The 27,765-nt window shown below is 38.2% G+C and overlaps 1 protein-coding gene across 3 annotated transcripts; it reads right to left on the reverse strand.

Annotated features, from left to right (window-relative positions):
• CTSS (cathepsin S) lies at positions 1–27,335 on the reverse strand. 3 transcript variants are annotated; one of them, XM_043576192.1, is made up of 8 exons: positions 27,203–27,335; positions 26,132–26,258; positions 24,179–24,301; positions 23,177–23,326; positions 20,579–20,806; positions 19,195–19,360; positions 18,234–18,336; positions 1–263 (listed from the first exon to the last, which is right to left on the reverse strand). In XM_043576192.1, the coding sequence occupies exons 1-8, from the start codon at positions 27,235–27,237 to the stop codon at positions 242–244; spliced, it is 954 nt and encodes a 317-aa protein (XP_043432127.1). In that variant the 5' UTR covers positions 27,238–27,335; the 3' UTR covers positions 1–241. The 3 variants fall into 3 exon arrangements, with proteins under 3 accessions (XP_043432127.1, XP_043432128.1, XP_043432126.1); XM_043576193.1 differs by lacking the exon at positions 1–263 and adding an exon at positions 270–376; XM_043576191.1 differs by lacking the exon at positions 1–263 and adding an exon at positions 4,363–4,824.
• Positions 27,336–27,765: the final 430 nt, after the last annotated feature.

Consider the following 27,765-nt stretch of genomic DNA (forward strand, 5'->3'; position numbering starts at 1 on the left):
TTATGTCTTTTAAGGATTGCTTTGTTTTAATTTTTAAAATTTGTTTTTCAATGTTCAAAATCATCTTTATTTATTTGGTTACTTATTTAACCCTTGCCCTCATCTCCAACCACCACCCAGGGGATAAGCTCCAAGAAAGCTGTGGTGTCTTTGCTGATACTTTGCAGAGCCTGGCGTGTAGAAGGTGCTCCATTAGAATTTGCTGTATGAATGAATTGGTCTCTTTCCATGTGGAGGTGCCTTATCCTGCCTCTGCTGAAAGACTAAGAAAGATAGGAAGGAGTATTTTCATTTTTAAAGATTGGCGTGTTCTGATTTATATAGTTCCTCTGGTAACTTAGAGTATGCATATTTGAAGCATCATCAAGATTCTCATCTAGAGAACAGTAAAAAAAAAAAAAGGATAATTTTATTCAAGGAAATAAGTCTTATCTTCATATTTTCCTTATATGTTCATGGTAGCATTGTCCAATGGATTCCTAGTTCTGCAATGTTTAAATCCTTGTTTCTTTACCTTTAATATCCAGTTAAAAGTTTTGTCAGCTTTTAGTCTATGACTCCTAGATTTACTCGTTGTGTCTTTTAAAAATTTGTTTCTCGGGGCGCCTGGGTGGCGCAGTCGGTTAAGCGTCCGACTTCAGCCAGGTCACGATCTCGCGGTCCCTGAGTTCGAGCCCCGCATCAGGCTCTGGGCTGATGGCTCAGAGCCTGGAGCCTGTTTCCGATTCTGTGTCTCCCTCTCTCTCTGCCCCTGCCCCGTTCATGCTCTGTCTCTCTCTGTCCCAAAAGTAAATAAACGTTGAAAAAAAAAAAATTTATAAAAAAAAAATAAATAAATAAAAAAATAAAAATTTGTTTCTCTTTTTCATGGCTGCTAAAGTTGTCCAGGGTTTTATATCACCTCACATATGTACTTACTGTAATACTTTCTGGGTAGTATCCTTTTTTTTATTTTCTTCAAATCATCCCTATATACAGGCTCCAGGATAAGTTTATTCTGGTTTTTAAAAAAGTGTTTTTTGAGAGTGAGAGAGAGAGGGAGGGAAGGAGAAACAGAGGGGGAGGAGCAGAGAGTGGGAGAGAGAGAGAATCTTGGCGCTGAGTGTGCAGCCAACTTGGGGCTCCATCTCATGACCCTGAGATCATGACCTGAGCCAAAATCAAGAGTCAGACACTTAACCAGCTGAGCCACCAGGTGCCCCCAGAATAAATTTAATCTTAGGTTCTTCTTTGTTTTAAATTTTTATTTTTATTTTTTAAAGTTTATTTATTTACTTAGAGAGAGAGAGAGAGTGGGGGAGGGCCGCAAGAAGGGGAGAGAGAAGCCCAAGCAGGCTCCATGCTGTCAGTGCAGAGCCCAACTCAGGGCTTGAACCCGTGAACTGTGAGATCATGACCTGAGCTGAAATCAAGAGTAGGACACTTAACCTACTGAGCTATGCAGACGCCCTCAAATTTTTAATTTTTTTTAACAAAAAAGCTGTTTATTTCTATAAGTTTGATATTACTTATTGCTAAAAATTTCCCTTTATGTTGCACATAGAATAAAGATCTTTGTTAAGTATTTCCTTACTCTGCTTATTTAGTTCAAGGATTCTTTACCTGGGATCTAAGATGTCTAAAGGCTCCATGGCTAGAATTCAGAGAAATTATGAATTTGTATGGGAAAAATATTACATCTTTCTTTTCACTATCCTCTAACTGAAAGTTACTATTTCCTTCAATTCTGAATATAGTCCATAAAACAATAATATTAGCAATACTTGTAACTTTATCACCAAAAGAAAAATCAGATGTTTTCATATCACATTACAGTTTCTGCAGATATCTTTCAAATATCATTTATACTCATCACTACTTCAAATTTAAGATAGTTACTAACTCTTGTTATTTAATGCATTTATAAAGAAGCATATGTATTACTATGACACACACACACACACATATATATATATATATATATATATATATATATAAACCTTAAAAAATGTTTTTTTAATGCTTTACTTATTTTTGAGAGAGAGAGAGAGACAGAGACAGAGTGCGACTGGGAGAGAAGCAGAGAGAGAGGGAGACACAGAATTGGAAGCAGATTCCAGGCTCCGAGCTGTCAGCACAGAACCCAACGTAGGGCTCAAACCCATGAACTGTGAGATCACGACCTGAGGCGAAGTTGGACATTTAACCAACTGAGCCACCTAGGTGCCCCTATACGTTAACATTTTAATAACTGTATTTCAATAAAACTGGTTTCCTTTGTGATCCTATGTTTTAGTTTTTTCACTTAAAAACATTATTTTGAAAAAGTGTTTATAGGCTTCATCAGACTTAATAAAGTTAAGACCTATGTTTTTGTTCCATTTACAGTGCTTGAAAAATTGTGGGCAAAATAAAAACTAAAGAATAATCAACTAAATATATGTGCACATATACATATATATATTTAATAAACACTTTTATTTTTCTTATTTTTTTTAAGTAAGCTCTACATCCACATGGGGCTTGAGCTCACAACTCCGAAAATAAGAGTCCCATGCTCTAAGGACTGAACCAGCCAGACACCCCTTGACTAAATACTTTTTAATTACAATGCTTCTCTACACTTTTAATGATAGTCATATATTATGTTCATGTTTTTATTAATTAATTAGCAAGCCTTGCTTTTTAAAATGGTCTTGGGACGCCTGGGTGACTCAGTTGGTTGAGAGACCCACTCTTGATTTTGGCTCAGGTCATGATCTCACGATTCATGGGTTCGAGCCCTATGTCAGGCTCTGTGCTGACAGTGCAGAGTCTGCTTTGGATTCTCTGTCTCCCTCTGTCTCTGTCCCTCCCCCGCTTATGCTCTATCTTTCTCTCTCTCAAAATACATAAATAAGTATATTTTTTTAAATTAAAAAATAAAATAAAATAAAATGTTCTTTGCAGAGAGGGAGCCAAAGATAGTGAAATTAGTTTAAGTTCATTTTAGGATAAACCAGTTATATCATCCCACATGTTTTTCATGTCATATGCATAAACTTGTAAAATTTAAAGTTCTTGCTGCATCCTCAGAACCTGTATACTATTCTAGAGCAGTTGAGAGGAAGCTCAATATGAAATAGATTAAAATACCAGTAATGGAATAAAATACCAGTAATGGAAATAAAAATATTTCTTATTTTATTCAGGTTGACTTAATTATTTGCCAAGTTGCTAATGACTAGGTAAAAATAATTTGAATTAGTATATTTATTGTTGATCGTTAAAATGATTCTTCCAAAGTGCTTGAAAACAGATTGTCTCTTAAGTACAGTGAAACCTTGGATTGCGAGTAACTTGTTCTGTGAGTGTTCTGCAAGATGAGCAAACATTTCTAATAAATTTTAACTTGATAAATGAGTGATTTCTTGCAATACGAGGAGTACGTGACACTGAATGTCACATAATCACAACTGAGCCAATGGTTCTCTCTCTCTCTCTCTCTCTTTATGGGATTGTGGGTGATCATCTCCCATGCTTGGATGCTGGGTCTCAGGGGCGCTATTTGGCAGAAATCAGTGATTTTTCAGAATGTTGGAAGGTGCCCACAACTGTCACTAGTGTATGTTTTGTCACTTCCAAGCACCTATGGACAGTCCTTTGCTTTTCTGTACAAGAGTAAGCTTAGAAATGCTTTGCTTCGTTCTAAGTCAGGCTGCCTGCAGATATAGACCCTTTCCTCTGCTGCCTGATTGCCAGTTACGTTAAATACAGTATGCAACAAGTTTATTAATACTGTACTATAGTCACATCCTTGCGAGCATATACAATGGCCTCCAGGCAGAAGAAGATCCCATTGAGCCAACAGATAGCAGTGATTCTGTTAGTGATAGTAAAAGTCATCCTACACAATAACTCTCCTCTCTCTTGTCTCCCTCACATCAGCCATGAAGGTTTTTGAAGGTAAGTGCAGATTAATTTGTTTATTTTTATTTTTATTTTTATAATTTATAATTTTATATTTTGTATTTTTAAAATTATTTTATATTCTATTACAGTATTGTAATAAATTTTATATGAATATTTTTGGGTTGTGGAATGAATCATCTGAGCTTCCATTACTTCTTATGGGGAAACCCAAGTGGTTTGGGTTACAAGCATGTTTCTGGAACAAATTATGCTTGCAAACCAAGGTTTTACTATATTTGCCTACCTTAACATTTATTTTAAAAAATAATTGAATCCTTTAATGTGCAAAGATACAATCTGAGCCCTAGGACATTAATAACCTAGTAGTTTTTTCCATTAAAGTTGCCAAAGCCCTTCACCAGCATCCTACAGTTTACATTCTCATGATAGATTATAATAGTTACCTAAGTATAAGAAAATAATGGTATGTGGTAATGATACAAAGATGAAAACAGATATTTATTAAGCATTGATATGCCATCGTATTACAAAAGTATATCAGGGAACTTAAAAAGACAAAGCATGTAAAATAAGACAGTGACAAAACAAACATGACAGATTTTCGTAGGTTGACTAATTCCCATACAGTTATATCTATAATGTATTGTTAATTTACCTGGCAAAAGTTTTCCATAACTGCAAGATTAAAAAAGTAGAAGAGTCAAACTATGTATTTGTTAGTACGTTAAATATACATTGTTCATGATTCCCTTATTTCTACTGGTTATGGCAGGTAAAATTAAGTCAAGAGAAAGTGTTTCTTTTCTTGGCTTGTTATACAATGAAGAGATCCTCTAGATTTCTGGGTAAGAGGGATAACTAGCAATCCCACAATGATTTCCACTATTTCTTGCCATCCGAATATATCCTCGGTCACCGAAATTCAGGCCCCAGCTTCAGAAAAAGACAACACAATATTACAAATGAATATAATCATATCACATTATCAGCTTTTTATCTCCTAAATTGTTGTTCTCCTAAAGTGATTATATATAAAAGTATAAAACCAAATTAGAATAAAATAATATAATAATTTCCCCAGGGCTTTTAGGCAATTTTCAAAGGCGAGTTTGGAAGGCTTTAATGCTATGTTGGTGAATTGACTTAATACCTAAGGAAAACAATATAAATTCCATCCCAAACCTTTAATCCTCCTATTTTGTAAATATGCCTTCTGCAGGGAAAGAGTGTTATTATCCTTTCCAAGGCCCCATCTCTAAATGTTTTTGCATAGTAGGATCATAGGTTGTAATTTTCTATCAAACTTAAATTCCTTTAGAGAATGTCAATTAAGAAATATTTTTGAGTGACTATTATGGAAAAGGCATAGGGCAGGGAATTCCAAAGTAAGCAATAAAAAGTGAAGCTTTCAAACAGCTTTTTGACATAGAAGTGGAGCTGAGGTAAGGCTTTCTCATAGGTAAAGCTGTGAAAAAAATGGAATATGCTCTCTTGGGAGGGGGTGAGCTCAGTGGCTCTGGAGGTGTTCATCCAGAGGTTTGCGTAACCTGTTAGAGATGTTGCAGAGGGGATTCGTGGGTCAGGTAAGGGTTAGAAGAGATCAATGGTTCTCTCACTTTTTGATTTCATCAACTTTTATAATTTCAAAAAAAAATTTGCAATTTTACCAATTTTAATTAAAAAATTGTTTTTAATATTTATTTTTGAGAGAGAGTGTGAGCAGGGGAGGAGCAGAGGGAGAAGGACAGCGGATCTGAAGCAGGCTCTGTGCTGACAGCAGATAGCACAATGTGGGGCTCAAACCCATGAACTGCGAGACCATGACCTGAGCTAAAGTTGGACACTTAACCAACTGAGCCACCCAGACGCCCCTAAGGTTACCAAGTTTTAAATTAGCAAGTAGGGACATTGAAAAAAACAACAACACACAACCCATACTCCGTATTATCACCATCATATTGTAAAAGAAAGGATGTTTAACACCAAAAGAAAACTTAAGAGGACATAGTCTCTAATTTAAGGATAGTCCTTTGAGTCAGATACATTCATTTTATGGAAGATACACCAAAATATTCTTTTTTTTTTTCTCATTTTTCCACGGACTAGTAAAAATAAAATGGTCACACTTTTTTTTTTTTTGGTCACACTTTTTGTAAGAGAAATAATTTCTTAAGTTTTTTATGTTTCTGAGGTTTTGTAATTGTAGATGTACAAATAATGCTAATATTAAGAGACTTTGTTAAGTGCTATAACTAGGATACAAATAAAAGCGTGAAACGGAGAAAATGCCTACTGTGTTTATATTTGGAGAGTAGCGAGACATTTAGTTGAAAATTGGAGGTCTTTAGGGTAGTAGGACACAAAGAGGTTAGAAAGTTGGTTTGGGGCCATGTTGTGAAGAGCTTAGAACAACAGGCTAAGGAACTTGTATTAATTCCATCGGCAAAAGGAAGCCATTGCAAATTTTTGCTCGAGACTTGAAGGAAAGGTTGATTGTAAAACATGTAAAAACATGCAGCAGGGAAACTAAGAAATGCTGCTTAATTGCAAGCAGACAAGTGGCTGCTTTAGAATGGCTGTGCTCAGACCTTAAACGTTCTCTGTATCAGCCATTTGTGGACACGTTACAGGTCTTAATTTTCCTCTCTTGTACATTTTAACACCGTTATCTATTACTTCTCTCCTGGCCTTAAGATGCTACCTTGTCCTGATTTTTCTCTTCTCTCTCTGCTTTCTCCTCTTAAACTCTTTGATGGGCTGGGGTACCTGGGTGGTGATCTCAGCTCAGATCATGATTTCAGGGTTTATGGGCTCCCGCATCAGGCTCCCTGCTGATAGCTCAGAGCCTGCTTGGGATCCTTTCTCTGCCCCTCCCCTGCTCATGCTGTCTCTTTCTTTCTCTCACTCTCAAAATAAATAAAAACTTAAAAAAATAAATTAAAAAAATAAAACTTTTTGGGCTTCTTTATTGTTTCCTTTAATTTATTGCTACTTTGTTGCTTAACATCCTTTAATGCCTCCCCAATATCTTTAGAATAAAATCCAAACTCCACTGTCACCTCTCATCAATGGATGCACTATTCTTTTAGTATCTAAAAGAAATGATAATAAATTCTGGCGAAGCTATCATTAATATTAATAGCCATCATTCATTGCACAAGTACTCTGTGCTAAGTACCTTAACATATACTGTCTCACTGGGGCACCTGGGTGGCTCAGTCGGCTAGGCAGCCGACTTCAGCTCAGGTCATGATCTCATGGTTCATGAGTTTGAGCATTGCGTCGGGCTGTATGCTGACAGCTTGGAGCTTGGAGCCTGGAGCCTGCTTCAGATTCTGTGTCTCCCTCTCTCTCTGTTCCTCCCCCTGCTTGCACTCTGTCTCTCTCTCAAAAATAAATATTTTTAAAAATTTGAAAAAAACCCACAAACATATGCTATCTCAATCATCACCCAGTGAGGTGGGTGTTATCTTCTTTTTACTAAAGAGGGAAAAGGTCAAAGAGGTAAAATGGCTTGCGCAGATGGTTAATTATGAAGCCAGGGTGCAAATTTAGGCTTGTTTTATTCCAAAGCCTACTCTAACATTTATACTATCCCTAGCCCTACATTATTCCTATGAGTGAGGTAGCATGAAGAATAAAATTCAGACCAGAACATCCACGACCTTGTATTAATTATATCAGATATATTACTGTACCTTGCTTTGTAGTTATTTCATTGCCTTAAAAAAGTAGATAACAATTTTAAGACAAGCTGAGTTTGGACCTAAGTTCTGGTAATGAAAGTTGAATTGAGGTTGTAATTACTAGTAGTATGAATTCAGTCAATGAGGTCCTATTCAGAATCTGGAGAGCTTACTCTTCCCGCCTTCATAGACCAAGATCAACTGTCCCAAACTTTGTAGAAAATCCCAGACTCTTTTTGACTGAGTCCTGGTAACCTTCTCTTAAAGAATAAAACTGATTTAAAAGTCTCAAGCTAAATAAATATATGAGGACAAATTCTTTCCTTCAGAACTGTACAAGGTCAGCTCCAAATATTCATTCTAGTCCTTACCAAGTTGTTTATTTTTACTAACTCTATAGCCCTTTCATTCAATCTGTTCACCTGCAGGCAAGTTTCTTAACTCTGTCAATATCAGAGGTTTATCAGGAGATAAAATGGATATCTCATTGATTACCTTAAAAACTAAGTGAGAAAAATGTATGTACAGTGCTTGTACAGTGTCTGTATGTAGTAAATGCTGAATAAGTAGAGGTAGCTATTTTTGTTATCCAAGTGTGAGTCCACCCCTTTTAGAAAAGATAGCCTTGGGGCGCCTGGGTGGCGCAGTCGGTTAAGCGTCCGACTTCAGCCAGGTCATGATCTTGCGGTCCGTGAGTTTGAGCCCCGCGTCAGGCTCTGGGCTGATGGCTCGGAGCCTGGACCCTGTTTCCGATTCTGTGTCTCCCTCTTTCTCTGCCCCTCCCCCGTTCATGCTCTGTCTCTCTTTGTCCCAAAAATAAATAAACGTTGAAAAAAAATTAAAAAAAAAAAAATAGAAAAGATAGCCTTTTTCTAGGGTAACCAACAGTCCAGTTTGCAAGGAGCTGTTCTAGTTTTTTGTTTTTTGTTTTTGTTTTTTTTAATGTCCTGTGGCCTGGAAAACCCCTTAGTCTTTGATAAAGTGAGATGGTTGGTCACCCTATCTTCTCTCTGCATATTATAGACTACCAATTGGTTAGACATTCCTTCTAGAATGTATACCAATTTCATTTCTAAGAAACCACAATGCTTAGCTTCTTAGACTGTGCCAGACACTATTCTAGGCATTAGGGTTATGGAGGTAAATAAGACAGACAAAGTCTTTTCAAAGCCTATACAGGAAACATACAATAAACAAATAAATAATATGACAAGTAAGTACTATAAAGAAAAATAAAGCAGAGTTAGAGGATATGGAATGTTGGGAATCAGGGCTACATTTTAGAAGGAGTGGTCAGGGAATGCTTCTCTGAGGAAATATTTGAGCAAAGATCTAGTAAAGTGAAGGTGCAAATGACGCAAAGGTCTGGAAAAACGAGCTGGGATAAGCTTGATGTATGAGAAATTTCAAGTGTACCTTGAGAAAAGGTGCTGAAAAAGGGCTAGTGTCCTTGGAGCTGAGTGAGACAGGGGAAGGTAGTGGTTAGAGGGACAGGCTGAGGCCAGAAATTGTCATGGTTTTATAGGTCACAGATTTTATTCTGGGTGTGAAGGAAAGCCATTAGAGGGTTTGGGGTAGGAGAATAGTATAATCTGCTTGATGCTTTAGAAAGATCACCCTGGCTACTGTGTATTGGATCGACTGTAGGCAAACAAGGGGGTAAGTGACTACCAGTTGGGAGATTATTGCAGTAGATCAAGAGATGGATGGATGGTGGCTTGAATTAGAGTGGTAACAGTAGAGATATTGAGAAGTGGTAAGATTTGGGACAACTTAATGATGATAGAAATGACAGAATTTGCGGATGGTTTAGGTGTGGGGTATCAGACAAAGAAAGAAATGATGGCTCCAATATTCTGACCTGGGGAAAATGCTGTTGGCATATACTGAGAGGGGGAAAACTGGGGCAGTAGCAGGGAGTCAAGAATTCTATTTTGGACATGGTTCGTTAAAGAGGCCTGTAGATACTCAAGTGGAAAGGCAGATGGTAGGCTTTTGGACACAGAGTCTGGAGCTCAGGGAAGAAGTTAGGTTGAAAATACAAAGTTGACAGCCATCAGGTATTGTTTAAGACTGTGAGACTAAATGAGACCATCTAAAGAGCGAGCATAAAGGGAGAGAAATTGAGGCTTGGGGCATTCTAATATTTATAAAAGTGAGGAAGAATAAGAGGAACTAAGGAGCTCAGGAGTCTGAAAAGTAAAATAGGAAGAAAACCAGGGGGTATGGTCCCCTGAAAGTCAAATGAAATGCTTCAGAATATAGAGAGTCACCGTACATCAAACGTTAAGAGTTCAGGGAAGATGAGACCTGAAAACTGTTTAATGAGGCAAGGTGGAGATGATTGCTAATCTTGACAAGAGTGATTTCTGTGGAGTAGTGGCAATAAATACTCTGAGTTATAAACCAATATGCACATTCTTAATATCTTTGTAGATAAATATCTAAGAAAAATCATGAGATTATAACTTTTTCCTTATTTAACCCTTTTCCAGCCTTTGATTCCATGGAGAGGAGGAAGTACCCATGATGTCTAATGTAGAATGTATACTCTAACTCTAACAGTCAGGATCTCTTGAAAGATCAGACAGTAGCTTTCAGTGAGGGAAAATGGAATATATTCTTTTTTCCAATTTGCATTTTACTAACTTAATCCACTTATGGATGAAAAGGAAACATTAGTGTCCCGCATCCACCAACTCCTTCAACTTTCTTCATTGTCTAAGAGGCCCATCTATTTTGCAACTGATTATCTTATTTTTTTAATGTTTATTCACTTTTTGAGAGACAGAGACAGAGCACAAGCAGGGGAGGGGCAGAGAGAGAGGGAGACATAGAATCCGAAATGGGCTCCAGGCTCTGATCTGTCAGCACAGAGCCCGATGTGGGGCTCGAACTCATGAACCCATGAGATCGTGACCTGAGCTGAAGTTGGATGCTTAACCGACTGAGCCACCTGGGCACCCCACAACTGATTATCTTAGAGAGCTCACCAGATATTGCTTAAAGATATTCTGGATGGTTTCTTAGTTCCTTGGTGGTATGTGTGTGGGTATTTAAGGTTCTCATGAGTACATGGTTAACACCTTTAATTTTTTCCTCCAAGCTAAAATTATTCTATGCCCAATAACTTTGGGTCTGCATTACTCATTGATCTGTACATTAGGTTAAACTCCTCCCTTTAAAAAACAAAAGCATAGGCATATGCACCTCAATGTTTATAGCAACATTATCAACAATAACCAAAGTATGGAAAGAGCCCAAATGTCCACCGATGGATGAATGGGTAAAGAAGATGTGGTATATATATGCAATGGAGTATTACTTGGCAATCAAAAAGAATGAAATCTTGCCGTTTGCGACTACATGGAAGGAACTAGAGGGTATTATACTAAGTGAAACTAGTCAGTCAGAGAAAGACAAATATCATCTGACTTCATTCATATGAGGACTTTAAGAGACAAAACAGATGAACATAAGGGAAGGGAAGCAAAAATAATATAAAAATGGAGAGGGACAAAACGTAAGAGACTCATAAATATGGAGAACAAATTTAGGGTTACTGGAGGGGTTGTGGGAGGGGGGATGGGCTAAATGGGTAAGGAGCATTAAGGAATCTACTCCTGAAATTGTCGCACTATATGCTAACTTGGATGTAAACTAAAAAAATAAACTAAAAAAACACAAAAGCATAATTGACATATAATATCCTATTAGTTTCAGCACAGGGATTTACTATTTTTATACATTACAAATGATCCTCATAAGTCTAGTTACCACCTGTCAACATTACAAAGTAATTACAATACTATTGACTATATTCTCTATGCTATACATTACATCCCCATGACCTATTTATTTTATAACTGGAAGTTTGTATCTCTCAATCCCCTTTTACCTATTTTTCCCATCCACTCAAACCCTTTCCCCTCTGTAACTAATAGTTTATTTCCTGTATCTAAGAGTCTGTTTCTGTTTTGTTTTATTTTTTAGATTCTACATATAAGTGAAATCATAGGGTGTTTATTTCTCTGACTTATTTCACTTCACATAATGCCGTCTAGTTTCATACCTATTGTCGTGAACAGTAAGATTTCATTCTTTTTTATGGCCAAGAAATATTCCAGTGTGTGTGTGTGTGTGTGTGTGTGTGTATGGACATTTAGGTTGCTTCCATATCTTCACTATTGTGAATAATGCTGCAGTGAACTCCTTTTTTTTCTAAAGATGATTTTGGCCCTTCTTGTTGACAGTCTCTTAGACTGAGGTGGCTTTCACTGCTCCTTAGTCTGCTAACTTTTTCTAAGTAGATAGCAACTGTATCTAGCTTTCTAAATTTATGGATCTGCCCACAAGTGGCAACACAGACTATACAGATACTTCAGGATCTTATCAGATAGTATAACCTCAGAATTTTTACTGCTTCATGTTTAAGGAGATGTCCCTGAAGAATATGTAGGTCACCATTCCTCACCTAGATGCTCTAAATTTTGTTTCTGGATTAAGGCAAACCATCAGAGGGTTGTACAATCAGGTACTTTGCATTATTTTTGCCCCCATAAAATAATTTTTCTCAATTATGCTTTGGTATTAAATTATTGGTCTGTATTTTTAGGCATTATGAAAGCATTCTATAAAACATAACTTTATGCTTGGCATGCTACTGAGGGCATAGTTTTTTATATATAGAGAGAGATTCAAGGGTGGAATAATAATAGCAATAATAACTTATTGGGCAATAGCCCAATAACTTTATTGGGCACTTATTACGTGTCAGGAACTATGTGCTATGTGTTTTACAGACATTATCTTGTTTAATCCTTATAATGATCTTGAGGCTATTATTCACATTCTACAGATGAGGAAATTGAACATTCAAGATGTTAAATAACTACCTAAGGTCATATAGACAGTAAATGGAACTAGGATTCTAACCAAGATCTGCCTGGTTTCAAAGTCACTGCTTTTACTCACTATGCTACAGTGTATTATATAAAGAAGCTAAATATCTATATCCAGAAAGGGGCAAAAATCAGGAACATGGATCAATGTTATACACCTGCCAGAAAGATTAAGTATAAACAAAAGGAGGATATAAAAGAAGAGCCCAAATAGAAGACTCACATTCGTTTACTTGAGGTTAACCTGGTAGCACTGGAAATGACATATAAAGTAACCTTTTAAGAGGTCAGTAAGAAAGTTTTGATGACCTAAGAGGATTTTGTTTGAGTCAACCTCTTGTAGAGTCTAGAATTCATGTCCATGTCTGGTCTCTCTTTGTTAGTACTCAGTGTCCGTGATCGCTGTGCTCTCTCATAATTTGGTCCCTTTCTATCTCACTTCTCTAACAGGCACCTTATACTACAATCTTTGTAAGAGAACATGCAGTTCCCTTAACTCATCTACTTTCTCTCACTCAGCGTTTGTGCACATTTAGCTTCCTCTGCTCTGATTGCTCTTTTTCATGTGGCAAATTCCATCTTGTCCTTAAAGACTCAGTCAAATAACCCAGCCAAAGACCTTCCCTGACTTCCCAGACTCAGCCAAGTACTCTTCTGTGCTTCCGCTGCGACTTGGTACAAACCTCTATCCTAGTATTTATCACATTCTATTGCAATGGTCAGTACATGCACCCGCCTGTTTTCCTGACTCTCGTAGACTATGAATATCTTGAAGGATGATAGAAAGGCTGTATTTTCATTGCCATATCTGCTTGGCACTCTGGCACTCAGTAGGTACTCAATATATGTTTGTTGAATCAGGGTATGAATGAAGATGCAAAAATGAACAAGAAACTATTCTACCTTTAATAAGTTCATATTGTAGTGAATGGAGCATGCTTTACAGGAATAGCTATAACACAAGGCACAATGTATTAAATACTAGAATAGAATTTCTAAAGCATTTCTAAAGCTCAGAAGTTAGAGAAACAGTTCTGAGTAAATTAATGGGATATGGAGGAGATAGCATTTCAGGTCTGTTTTGAAGAATGAATAGGATTTTTCGTGTCTTTCTTTTTCATCTTAAAAGTAATAAGGTACATGTTAAAGACTTTGGAAAATAGATAAAGGTAGACAAAAATAACCATTATTAACAATTGGTATCATTCCTTCTCATTCTTTAGTATAACATTAATCAAAGAAATTGGGCATATTATTTTAAACTTAATATTTATATTATACATAGGTTTTATGTTTATATGTATTTTCAATTAAACATATATTCCAAGTATTTTATTGGGGTATTAATAATAGTCTGAATAAATACAGTTCCTTGTTTTAAATAATGGTTTTGTTTATTTAAAACATTATTTAAAATATTCAAGAGAGAGCACAAAAGGGGGAGGGACAGAGAGAGTGGGAGACACAGAATCAGAAGCAGGTTCCAGGCTCTGAGCTGTCAGCACAGAGCCTGACACAGGACTTGAACTCACTAACTGTGAGATCATGACCTGAGCCGAAGTCGGACGCTTAACCGACTGACCATCCAGGTGCCCCTGATATAATTTCTAATACATGGGCTTGATTGTGTAATAGCTTAATAGTGTCCCTATTGTTAGGTACTTTCGGTTGTTTACTGGCTTTCACTGTTAAAGAAGAAGAATGCTACAATTTACTTAAATTGGGTATGACGTTTTCCCCATATGTAGAATTCTTTCCTTCATATAGATTCCAAGAAATGAGGAAAAATTGGACAAAGAGTATAAACATTTAAAAAGTTCTTGATTCATATTATCAAATTGCTTCCAAGAAGGAATGTAACAATTTATTCTTCTCCTAGAATGTATGAGAGTGCCCATTTCACCATATATTGGTGGGATTGGTTGATTGATTGATTGACTTAGAGGGAAGGAGGCAGAGTGAGGGAAGGGCAGAAAGAGAGAATCTCAAGCAGGCTCTGCACCGTCAGCCCAGAGCCTGATGTGGGGCTCAAACTCATGAATTTGTGAGATCATGACCTGAACCAAAATCAAGAGTCAGAGGCTTAACCAGCTGAGCCACCCAGGTGCCCCACACAGGTGGGATTTCTATAAGTAGCAATGGGCTTCAAGGGCATTTCATAAAGATTAAACAGCTTAAGTAAAGATATAGAAATAGCCAATTGTATATAAACTTAGGGAATGGTGAGTAAGTAGTTCACTGTGGCCAGAGTGTAAATATGGGTGCATGAGAACTAGTGGAAGAAAAGTCTAAAAAGCTATGTTGGAAACTAGATAATGGAGAATCTTGAATGCCTGGCCAGAAATTTGGACATCGTTATGATGACAATGGTAAACTATTTAGAATTTTTGACCTTGCATCGCTTCTTAGCCTTTGACTAACATCAAGTGTAGAATTTTGACTATGGGTTTACATGATCTATTTATTTATTTATTCAAAAAAATTTTTAATGTTTATTTCTGGGACAGAGAGAGATAGAGCATGAGTGGGGGAGGGGCAGAGAGAGAGAGACACACCCACATAGAATCAGAAGCAGGCTCCAGGCTCTGAGCTGTCAGCACAGAGCCCGACGCAGGGCTCGAACTCACAAACCATGAGATCATGATCTGAGCCGAAGTCGGTTGCTCAACCGATTGAGCCACCCAAGCACCCCTGTCTATTTTTTTTTTAATTTATTTTGAGAGAGAGAGAGAGAGAATGCACATATGCACATGTGAAGGGGAGGGGCAGAGAGAGAGAGAGAGGAGAGAGAGAGAATCCCAAGCAGGTTCCACACTGTCACCTCAGAGCCCAGTGTGGGGCTCAAACTCACAAACCACAAGATCATGACCTGAGTGGAAAGCAAGAGCCAGACGCCTAACCAACTGAACCACACAGGTGCCCCTACATGATCTATATTTTAAGAAGATACTTCCCTGGCTGGGTAAGACTGGAATCTGAATTAGAGCTTGGATAGAAAAGAATACGAAGTACGATTCAAAGGCCAAATGGACAGGGCCGTGTGGATTGAGGGAAAGAGGGGAGAGCCCAGATGACACAAAGGTGTGGCTTTGATAACCTGAAGATGGTAATGCATTACTCAAAACAGGGAATGAGTTTCCCTTGAGCTTATTCTAAAATACTTTACAGGGGTGGAGTAGGAAGGGGAGTTGAGATGGAGGGAGAGAGGGAATTTGATTTTAGACTTGTTGAGTGTGTGTGTGTGTGGGTATGTGTGTGTGTGAAAGAGAGATAGTTATGTTGTAAGTAGTAATAGGGTAGGCAGGAGGGGAATTTGGACTTTTCAGCAGAGCTATGAAATTGGAAGTTGGATATCTGTTGCTAAGTAGAGAGGTCATTTTTAGAGATTGTGAATTTGGTTATCATCTACATAATGGCAATAACCTTGAAACTCAAGGAGCAAAAGAGTTTTCTCTGATACAGATAGAACTAGACTGTAAGGGACCAGTGGAAGAAAATGGGAAATGAGGCTAAAGCTGGTGTAGCAAAACGGGTCAGGATAATGTTATGTCATAGATGCCAAAGAAATAAATGCAGTAGAGTTTATAAAGCAGAGAAATTTTTCATATTTCTGTGCCTTTGCATATCCTTTTTGAGTTATTGGGCCATTTATTTCCCTCCACCAACACATGAGCAATTCCACTTACTTGAGAACTTAATGCAAGTAAGTAGTGCCTTCTCTGTGAAACTTTTGGGCAGTTAGGCATCTCCTCTTTTATGGCCCCATAGCCATTGAGACATATACATACACCATGATGTGTTGTATTTTATTGTTTTAAAAATATATCTAATTCCCCATTGGACTGTTTTGTGAGCTCATTTGGAACAGGATGACTTCTCATTAATTTTTGTGTCTCCAGGGCCTAGATAATGCCCCCCCACCTACAAGGAGATGCCTAGTAAACACTTACTGAATGAATAAGTGCTGAGAAGGGGGTTTGGGTTTAAACAGTAAAAGGTATAATTGGCCAGGAGGCCTAGGTGGCTCAGTTGGTTAAGCGTCTGACTTCGGCTCAGGTCATGATCTCGCTGTTTATGGGTTCGAGCCCCGCGTCAGGCTCTGTGCTGACAGCTCAGAGCCTGGATCCCACTTTGGATTCTGTGTCTCCCTCTCTCTCTGCCCCTCCCCTGCTCATGCTCTGTCTCTCTCTGTCTCTCAATAATAAATAAATGTTAAAAAATTTTTAAAAAATAAAATAAAAGTTATAAATGGCCTTCAAGAAGAGCAGTTTCAATAGAGAAAGAAGTTAAAATATTTGCTGTAGGAAGTCAACAACAACAAAAAGAGGTAAGTGAAAAAATATTGCTTCACTTAAAAAAGTTATCACTCATCTAGGCCCAAGCTGATCAGTGCTATGAATAGGTTACAAGTGAAGCGAAATGTTATTTCCCGCAACTACTTTCCTAACAGGTCATACAGCTAAGGATACAAGGACAAAACAAATCCCTACCCCAAAGGCACAGACAGAATATTAATATTAGAGTGATGGATAGGTAAAAACAAATTTAAATACAATCTATAAAATACTCCAGGATGCATAAGACATTTGGGGAGCATAGAAAAAAGACATTTTACCCAGCCCAAGGATTTAGGGGGAGATTTCTGGTATAGAGAATGCCCAAGCTGGTTTTGAAGGAAAAGGTGGGATAAACCAAGTGAGGAGAAAGGATGTTCCAGACAGAGGGAACAGCATAACCAAGATGTGAAGATATTAGAGATAAATGGTATATATGGGAACTCCATGTACAGTTCAATGTAACTGAAATGAAAAAAGTGTAAGACAGGTGCCAGCAATTAAGCCTGGCAGGGCGGGTAGGGATCACAACATAGATGATTGTCTTCCCCACTGGGGAATATTAATTTTATACCAAATGGTACCCAGTAGAACAGTTATGAACCCAGTTTGTCATATGTGAGACAAACCAGTTTTGAAGCAGTGTAAAAGATGGATTTGAGAGTAAAGGAGACCAGTTTGAAGGCTGTAGGAATAGTCCAGGCAAGAAACATCTGACCCAAAGCAATAATTGAAGAGATGGAAAGGGGACAGAAAAAAAGGACAGATACATGGAAAAGTAGTTTGACTCGTTGCTTGATGAGATCTGGATGGGCCTATGACAAATCCATAATATCTGACTGGGTGATTGTGTTGTGTGTTGTTGCCATTTAGCGAGATGGGAAGTTTTGGGAGGACGATATGGCAGAGAGGATACTGAACTCCTTGGACATACTGAGTTTGGAGAAACTAAGATACAGGGAAGTGGATATGTCCAGATAGAGTTCAGGGCAGAGGTCAGAGCTCAAGCTAGAGATATGAAAGCCATCAGTACATAGGTTATAACTAAAATCATAAGAATGGAATGATGGTACCTAAGAAAAATGTAGAATCAGAAGAGTAATGAGCAAAAGATGGAGTCGTGGAGGAAAGACCACCATTTACAGACTAAGCAGAGGAATAGATATTTATCAAAGAGACTGAGAAGGAATGATCAGAGAAATATTATAGGAGAGAAGTCATGAAAACAAAGTGTTGAAGCCAGAATAGGAAGTGAGGAAATGGGGGCACTGAGTGATTAATTTAGTATGTCATTTTATAAAAAGCTATAATATTTATCATTGTCATTATCATGATCATCATCATCATACGAGAAAGCATTTGTTGAAGCTCCATCGAATTCCTTATTTTATTAAATATACATTAACATGCGAATGCATTACCTGTTTTTCACAAGCCAGTAGTCTTTTCCATTAAGGTTACCATAGCCAACCACTAATACACCATGATTCACGGTCTGAGTACAGGCTGGGTCATAGTAGACACCTAAGAATAAATATGAGTGGGAAAACGAGTAAATGGTATGTAGCAATGAAGGACATTTGAAAATGCTATTGCTTTTAGTAGACTGTTTTGGATACATGGCAAGTTTAATTATAATTTTAGAAACATATACTCTAATTAAACTATTTAGACCATAATTCTTTGCCATCAATGCTACACTTGTCAGTTTTCTTGCCAAGTTTGGCATCAACCCAATCACAGTTCCCTCAGAAATCTTTGATAAATGGCTACCTTTTCCTAATGATTTTTAACATAGAGTCAGTTATTATATTTCTTTGTATATATTCCTAAATTGCTTGTTCCATACATTTTTATTCTTTACTAGGTGAAATGATCTTTAAGGTGAGATGTGTGTTGCTGTTTTTGTTTTTTAATAAAAGGGCCACTTACTTTGTTTAATACAAGGCTCTAACATTGATGGGTGCCCTGCCCTCCTTGTATTCTGCCGTGCTACCCCTACAGTACACAGTGGCGACAGGGGTTAGGGGCACAGGTTCTGAAGTCAAGTAGCAGGGTTTCTAATCCTAACTGACCACTTTCAGACTATATGACTTTAGGCAAGTTAACTAACACTTGTTCATCTGTAAAATAGGGTTATTGTGAAGATTAAATAAGATCATGCATGGAAAGACTTTATCATAGTACGTGGCATGTAGTGTTAGTAAGCTTTGATGAGTATTCCTTCACTAATTAGAGCTGGATATAAAATACGTATATGAAATGGAGGAATCTGTTTAACCCAATCTCAACATTCAGAGGTGGGGTGATGGGGAAGAATGATATTCTCTCTTACAGCGCAGGGCAGCATGTAACAAGAGGACGATGTGTCTGAGTTTTTACCACTTCTGTAGAGGAAGAAAGAAGAGTGGCTCGCATCTATAGCAACAGACACGGGTCCTTTATTGGCCACGGTTTCTTTCAAGTCCTCTTCACTGCCAAAAGGGAGTTCCGTGTACTTTGAACATGTGGCAGCTCGATTTTTTGAGTCATACTGGCACTTGCCATCCTGTAAAAAAGAATATAAATCAGATGAAGAAGTATACTTCAACTTCCTTTATAAATCGCCAACATCCTAAGTCTGGATTTCAAATACATTTTCTTTCCTCGTTTAGCCTTTCGAATGTCTAAGGTTCCTTCCTCCTTTTAAAGAAAGAAAAATCGAATCTTCCAAACCCTGACAGTTCCATGTTTCACCAGTAACAGAGGAAATACGTAACTATTCTATGGTTTTAAATTGTGGATATCTTACATGCCTGTAAAGTTGCCGGATAATGTCCCTCAGGGTCAGGTGGGCTGTGGAGGCATACTGCGTAAAGGTTACAGGCTCTGTACTAGAACTTAAAAATCTTTTTGATGCTATAATACCAACAAGACGATCTGCAGTTTAAATGATGGTTTCTAAAGACTGTATAATATGAAAAACAGAGTATATATTTTAGTGGCGAAAGAGGGGTTACAAATTCACATTTGTTGTGCATATAACTAGTTTTTTTAAATGCTTAATAAGAGAAAGAACTTGAAAGAAATAAACCAAAGTAATGGTGGTTAAGGGAGGAGGTTTTGGAGTGGTATTTTTGATCTTTTCTAAATATTCGGTAATATGGATCTATGAATTCATTTAATGTTTATTTATTTTTGAGAGAGACAGAGGCAGAATGCGAGTGGGGGAGGGGCAGAGAGAGAGGGAGACACAGAATCCGAAGCAGGCTCCAGGCTCTGAGCTGTCAGCACAGAGCCCGACGTGGGGCTCAAACTCACGAGCTGTGAGATCTTGACCTGAGCCGAAGTCAGATGCTCAACTGAGCCACCCAGGCGACCCAAGATATATGAATTCATTTAACAAAATATGTCATGAACTGGTGAGGAGGAAGAAGAGACCATTAGTTAGATTTTTAGTAGGTAGAAGAATGATACGGTTGATGATCTGAGAATAAGGGTGAGCACGGGACACCACAGGAAAAGCAAGTTGAAATACCAGGCAAACGGACAGAAGGAATTCTAAGGTTTGCTGCAAATCCATTTTTAAAGCATGAATTCTACTTGCTTAAAACTACTGTGCCACTAATAAATTAAGAAGGCTACTGAACAAGGAAGAGAACTCTTGAAAATTTAAGAATCCCTGATCGGGGTTTTCATATACTGCTTCTCAAGGTAAGTTTAGTTCAGTTAGTCAAGGGATAGCATAAGGTCACAGGGCAGCTTAAAAAGTTGGCTTGTGACACACCATGGCTTTGTAGGGATAGGAAGCTTCTGAATCGATGCCGTTGTTATCAATAATGTACTGGAAAGCCTCTGTCATGGAGCCACCGTTGCAGCCTTTATTCCCGTATTTTTCAGTCGAGCAATCTACCAGGTTCTGTGCACTCAGAGATACCAGATTGCCTGTTTTCAGCTTCAGCTGTGCCTCCAGAGCCCCGACAGCGCTGAAAGCCCAACAGGAACCACAAGAGCCCTGAAACAGAGACAAAGTCACAAAGGCAGTCAGAGAGTCCGTAAGGAGGACTTCCTTAATGCAAACATGTCAGCTGTGTCTGTTGTTACGGGAAACGGCTCCCCGCACTACAGTTTCTTCGTTTCCTAGACATGGGCCTAAAGACTAAACACTTGGTTGATCTCTGAGCAAAGTCCAGTGTTGATAGAGAGATGCAAATGGCTGAGCTCAGAGTATAATCGAATATATTAAGAAACAGTACGTACTGAGCGTGTACCAGATCCCAGCTATCTTCACCTATACGTGAGGTAGATTAGGCAGCTACAGTACAGTGATTTTGAGAGCAGCTCAAATCTTCTCTTGACCTAAAACACCCTTTCTCCTTTCAAACGAGGCCTGAAAATATAAGGTTAAATTTTTTCAAACATTTTTAGCTTCATAATTTTTTGATCAAAGATATTTTACAGTTGCGGCGCCAGGGTGGCTCAGTCAGTTGAGCGTCCAACTCTTGATTTTGACTCAGGTCATGATCCCAGAGTTGTGGGATCAAGCCCCACGTTGGGCTGGCTCTGTGCTGAGTGTGGAGCCTGCTTAAGACTCTCTCCCTCTGCCCCCACCCCCTTGCTCTCTCTAAAATAAAAAAAAAATAATAAAATAGATAAAATTTTAAAAAGGTATTTTTCAGGGAAGCATAAAGAAACAGAAGAACACAAAGCTGCTTTAGTTAAAAAAGGTCCAGGGCCCTATCATAATTGTTCTCTTTCATTTCTTCCTTCATTCCGCTTTGCTTTCCACCCAAAGGAAGGAAACTGAATTTGCTTTTGATTAAAGCAAAATCACCCATTTGAATGCAAGCACCCAGGGAAAAGAGCTCATTAAGTTATTTGTAGTTAACATTTCAATGTGTAGTTTATTGCATCTTCCCACACTTTTATTGTAGAGAAGCTCTAGTAAGAAACCCAAAACAAATTGCAAGAAAATTTTCCAGGTAGAAAAGAACAAGATATTAGCAGCACAATTCACTCCTTTTTACAATTTTATTTCTGTTTGTTTGTTTGCTTGTTTGTTCGTTTTGAGAGAGTGAGTGGGGAAGGAGCAGAGAGAGGGAGAAAGAGAGGATCCCAAGTGGGCTCTGTGATAACAGCAGGGAGCCCAATGTGGGGCTGAAACACATGAACCGCACTACATGAACCACACGAACAACACGAACCGTGGGATCATGACCTGGCCCAAAGCCAGATGCTTAACCGACTGAGCCACCCAGGCGTCCCAGTACCATTCACTTCTTAAGTTTTACTTTCTTCATTGGTCACCAGCTGGGGCAGCTGCTCAGAACACTGATTTCTCTCCCTTCCTCTGACCTCTAAGGTGATACATGGGTTTTACCCTTAGTTATCCCTAACTAATTTAGGATCTTGGCTGCCTTTAAAAAACAAAAACAAGCAAACTAAAGGAAATACAAAATCATAGGAATGAATTTATAAAATGCATACTGTATTTCTTACTCTAACAATGCAAGCCTGGTCATGAGTAAAGTTGACTGGTACAATTTACAGGCTACTCTTAGCTCTAGATTTTTCCTCTCCTTCAACTCTGAAATGGAGAGAGAAACTTCCTGATATTCTCTCTCACACACAGTATTGTTTGTCAAACAATTGGCTTGGTGGAAGGTCCAGTCAGTTGATGGATAGTAGGAGCACTAAAAGTCTGCCTTAGGGGTGCCTAGGTGGCTCTGTTGGTTGAGTCCGACTTCAGCTCAGGTGATGATCTCACAGTTCATGAGTTCAAGCCCCGCGTTGGGCTCTGTGCTTGATAGCTCAGAGCCTGGAGCCTGCTTCGGATTCTGCGTCTCTCTCTTTGCCCCTCCCCCACTCACGCTGTGTCTGTCTCTCTGTCACGCAAAAATAAATAAACATTTAAAAAAAAGTCTGTCTTAAAGACATATTTGCTTAGTTGACAGTTTTGTCTACGTGGCTCTAGCCATTGGTGTTCTAAGTCTAATATCAATTTAGATTTGCGGAATTATGGTAACTTACTCTAAAAGATTGTGAGTAATCCTTAATTAATTAATTAATCTTTAATGAATGATTTCCAGAATTAATAAAAAACAAAAGCAACAGTAGCCTGTGAATTTCAAATATTCCTCTAGAAATTTTGTTAAGGAAAGTGGTCACAGTAAGACTAAACAAGGACTAAATTGGAGAATACAAATAAAGTATGATATGTGATCATTGTCCTCAGGGAACTTATAATTTCGTTGGAAAGATGAGAAAAAAAAATAATCAGAACTAACATAAGGAAGATTCACTGCCAAATTATGTAGCTAGACTAAATATTGATGGAAGAGAGAGCCCTTCCTGGGGTACAGAGGCCTGGGGTGACAATACTCACCTGGTATTTCACTTCAGTAACACACCCCTTCTCTCTCCAGTCCACAGAATCAGGCAATTTCTGATTAGAATTTGACTTGTAAGTGACATTTCTCTGCCATTGGCTGGGAACTCTCAGGCAACCCATCAAAGATATCACTTCTTCACTGGTCTACAAGGCAAATATATGTATCTCCTTTCACTTATGACCTTTTCAATATTCTAATAATCGTAACTGTGAATATATTTGACAATGGAGAAAAATTAGCGGTAGTTGTGGCCAACATAGGTACTGCTAACCATCTGATAGGTGAATTATCAGGGTCTCTTTCACGACTTGTCTTAGCACCCAGTTAGGCATTGGGAAGAGGAAGAATAAAGTGGTAGAAACTAGCAGTTACAGGGAAGCAGATTTTTGGTTTAAAGCAAGGCAGAATTTTATAAGAGGACTGTCTAAAAAGTGGACGGAACCGGTTTTCTTCGTGAGAAAGAATTACAAAGGAGATGCTTGCATCTAAGTAGAAATTTAATCCACCTGGGGTGTTCTCTTCCAAGAGGTACTGTGGTTTTAATTTTGGCCACAGTGGTAAAGTTTCATAGGATAGAAAAAAATCTAAAAACTAATGGGGGAATGTTTGTGATATTAAATACCGACATTCCCTCATGAAGACAGCAGGTGGACCATATTGTATTACTGGTTTAGACTTACGTAAGTATGGTAACTTAACTCTAAAAGATTGTGAGTAATCTTTGGACAACGCTTTCTAGAATTAATTTAAAAAAATAAGCAAAAGCAGTAGTAGCCTATGAGCTTCAAATATTTCTTTAAACATTTTTTAAGGGAAATGGTTACAGTAGGATTAAACAAGGCATCTGCAAATTCTCATGTCCTTAAATTCTACTGTTTTCTAACTTTTTACACATATAGATATATTCCTTTGCTGTTTACCTTCAAATTGCCTTTTGGGAGATGGAAATCATGCGTACCCAGAGATGAAAGTAGGACTATTTGTAATTTACTTACCATGTCTCCCAGATGGTTCATGCCTAGATCATAAGAATGCATTCCCATTGAATGTTCCAGATTGTGAAGCATCACAAATTTTAGATTCTTTTCCCAGATAAGACGCCGTGCTACCTCCTCATTCTAAAATATAAGGAAAATGAACATAGTCACAGGCATACCTTAGAGATATTGTAGGTTCAGTTCCAGACCATTGCAGTAAAGTAAATATCACAATAAAGGGAGTCAAATGAATTTTTTGGTTTCCCAGTGCATAGAGAAGTCATGTTTACACTATACTGTAGTCTATTAAGTGTCCAATAGCATTATGTATTTGAACTTTGAGATAGATTATAAACAGGATACTAATCAAAAGTCATTTTCATCCCTTCCAAGGGACTAGAATCATTAAAAAGAGAGATAGCATTCATTTAATCAGATAGTGGTGCTAACTGAACATCTCACTGTAGTTAACCTTGAAATTGGAGGCCTGGTTCTAAAGGGGATTGGATGAGGGTAAAACTCATCATTACTAAGAAAACAACTCAGAGTCCACATCCTACTAAAAGCGTCATTTTTAAAAAAATTTTTTTAACGTTTATTTATTTTTGAGACAGAGAGAGACAGAGCATGAACGGGGGAGGGAGACACAGAATTGGAAGCAGGCTCCAGGCTCCGAGCCATCAGCCCAGAGCCGACGCGGGGCTCGAACTCACGGACCGCGAGATCGTGACCTGAGCTGAAGTTGGACGCTCAACCGACTGAGCCACCCAGGCGCCCCTAAAAGCGTCATTTTTATATGAAAATAATACGTCAAATAAATAAATACATAATTATTGCTTACAAATTCAGAAATATATATATTTTAAAGATTCCATTTTTAATTTTTTAATGCTTAGTTTTTAAAGAGAGAGACAGGGTGTGAACAGGGGAGGGGCAGAGAGAGAGGGAGACACAGAATCTGAAGCAAGCTCCAGGCTCTGAGCGGTCAGCACAGAACCCAACACGGGGCTCGAACTCATGAACTGTGAGATCATGACCTGAACTGAAGTTGGACTCTTAACTGACTGAGCCACCCAGGGGCCACTTAAAGATTCTATTTTTAAGTAAGTAATCTCTATACCGAACATGAGGCTTGAATCTACAACCCTGAGATCAAAAGTAGCATGCTCCACTGACTGTGCCAGCCTGGTGGCCCTCAGAAAAAAATTTTTTTAAAGTAGCCTCCACGCCCACCATGGAGCTTGAATTTACGACCCTGAGATTAAGAGTCACACGCTGTACTGACTGAGCCAGCCAGGCACCCCCAAACTCAGGAATATTATATAGTTATAGGACTTGGTTATTTGAAGCACTAGGGTTAAGGTCTTAAAAATCAATAAGTATGCTTTGAAATAAAAACAAAACAAAAGTACAAAGTGGGAAGTGAGAGTCAAAACCATCTGGTAGCGTTTCTATGCACCAGGGACTGAAATAAGGTCTTTTGGTCCTTGAACATGCACTCTATTCCCCTTGACCTGGAACGTTCATTGTGGTTATGACTGCTCCCTGGCTTCTATGAATTCTCAGCTCACAGGTCACCTTCGAGGAGAGTGATTCCCTGAGCGTTCTATCACATGCAGAGAATAGTCACTTCCAACCTTTCACAGCTGTCTACCAGAGCCCTTTGGCACTAGGTCTCACGAGACCCCATGCCTTACTTGATTTTTCTGTACTGCACTTATCACCACCTCACATACCATATCTGCTTCTTCTTTACCTAGTTCCTGTCTCTCCTACTAGGATATGAGCTGCACAAAAACAGGAACTTCATTTTGTTTCCTGCTATGTCTCTAGTACCAAGAATAGAATCTGGCAAGAAATGAGCACATAAGCATTTATGGAAAACATTGCTGGTAAGAATATAGTTTTGAGGAGGAGAAAGCATAGGCTACTCAAGTAAAAGCAAATTGCCCAAGTGACTGTCCCACCTACCTTTTCCTTGTACTGTTTGCCATACGTTTTCTTCCAGAGATTCCAGTGATGATCCAGAGTGGGATCTTTATGTGCTTGTGCCAATGCATAGGCGCACACCAGGAGCACCCAAACCAGACATTTCATGCTGTTGAAGGAAAGGTAACATAAGAAGAGTAGTTATTAGCTGCATATATTGTGACGATATTTTTCCATTAAAAAAATAGCAATGTAAAGTCTGTCACAGGGAGAATACAAATCAGAATTATACAGGAAACTTTCTGGGACATATTGTCACAGGAATTTATGATTTATGACTAGAGTACCACTTCCAATACTTAGTAGCACTTTAAAAAGTGATTTTCAGAAATTTCCTGCTGTCTGGTATACCAAACATTCATCCAAGGTAGGAGGAATTGGGTAGGAGGTAGGAGCAGAGGGAGCAGGGACTTTTACAAGATTCGCCAATAAATCCAATCAAGGGAAATCCTCCCAGGACACCCTCATCCTTAAGAAGAGGGCAAACCTTTGAAAAATCAGGTTATCTTCATAACTTTTGGATATATGGGTTCTTCTGGTCTATTTAAATATCCACAACATTTAGAGGTAGTTGAAAGACAACTCCCATGTATTGCTTTCAAATCCTAGAGTCAGTTTATGTTTTTAACCATTTTTTTCCCAACAATCAAAATACCTACTTCAAAGGAAGCACTTTACTTTTGAAAACACCACTTCTATATTTAATACAAAAAGACTTTAACAGAAATTCAGTGACTACCTCCTTCAAACTGGATTATAGTTTCTTTTCTGTTTCTTTTTCATTCAAAACAGCTGGAATTTTAACCATGTAAATCTTCACATTATATTCCAAAGAAAGCTACATTTCAGCCTCAGGTTTAGATGTGCAAGCAGACGTTAACTTCTCAAAAATAGATTCTTTTTAGTCAAAAAAAGAAGAGGCAAGTTGAGTGGCACGATTTTTTAGTTTACTTCCTGAAAGCAAAGATTTAAACCCTGGCAGATACAGCAAGTTAAAAACATAAACAGAGGGTTTAAAGGTCAAATGGGAGAAAAAGAACAGACAGTACATACATGATAGAACCGGCAGGAGCTCCCATACTAAGCATACTTGTGGGTGGACCCTCTCCAAAGATTTTAAGGCAGCAAAGAGACTTCAGTTAGATTGATTGTAAAAAGAAATCAGACCTTGTCACGTGAGGTATTCACAATGAGGAAGTTAACTTTCATTTCAGTTTCACTTAAAATCTAACCAGATCAGCTACCTCTGGCCCTCATCCTACGGTTCTGGGGACAAAGTGGGTACAGTAAGCCATCACAAAGAGCCCCCAGTAGAGCAGGTCAGTGGGACAAACTCAGCAAAATAGGAGTAGCACAGGCTTACCCTTTAATCCTTCATCATTTTGATAATTCACTTTACCTCAAAACACCAATATTCACATGGAAAAACTTAGTTACGAAGAGATGCAGATTAAACTCCTGAAGCCCCAGCTTCCTCCAGGATTTCCTAGGAAAACCCATGACTATCCGTGACGACTGTTGTCTAATTCTCGCTCAGCTATTCCTTGGCTCATCAAGTCAAAATATCTTTATTGATAGTAATGTATGTTAGTATATTTATGGAAAAAAGATACGCC

This window comes from Prionailurus bengalensis, chromosome C1 (genome assembly GCF_016509475.1).
Source record: "Prionailurus bengalensis isolate Pbe53 chromosome C1, Fcat_Pben_1.1_paternal_pri, whole genome shotgun sequence".
Taxonomy (NCBI): Eukaryota; Metazoa; Chordata; class Mammalia; order Carnivora; family Felidae; genus Prionailurus; species Prionailurus bengalensis.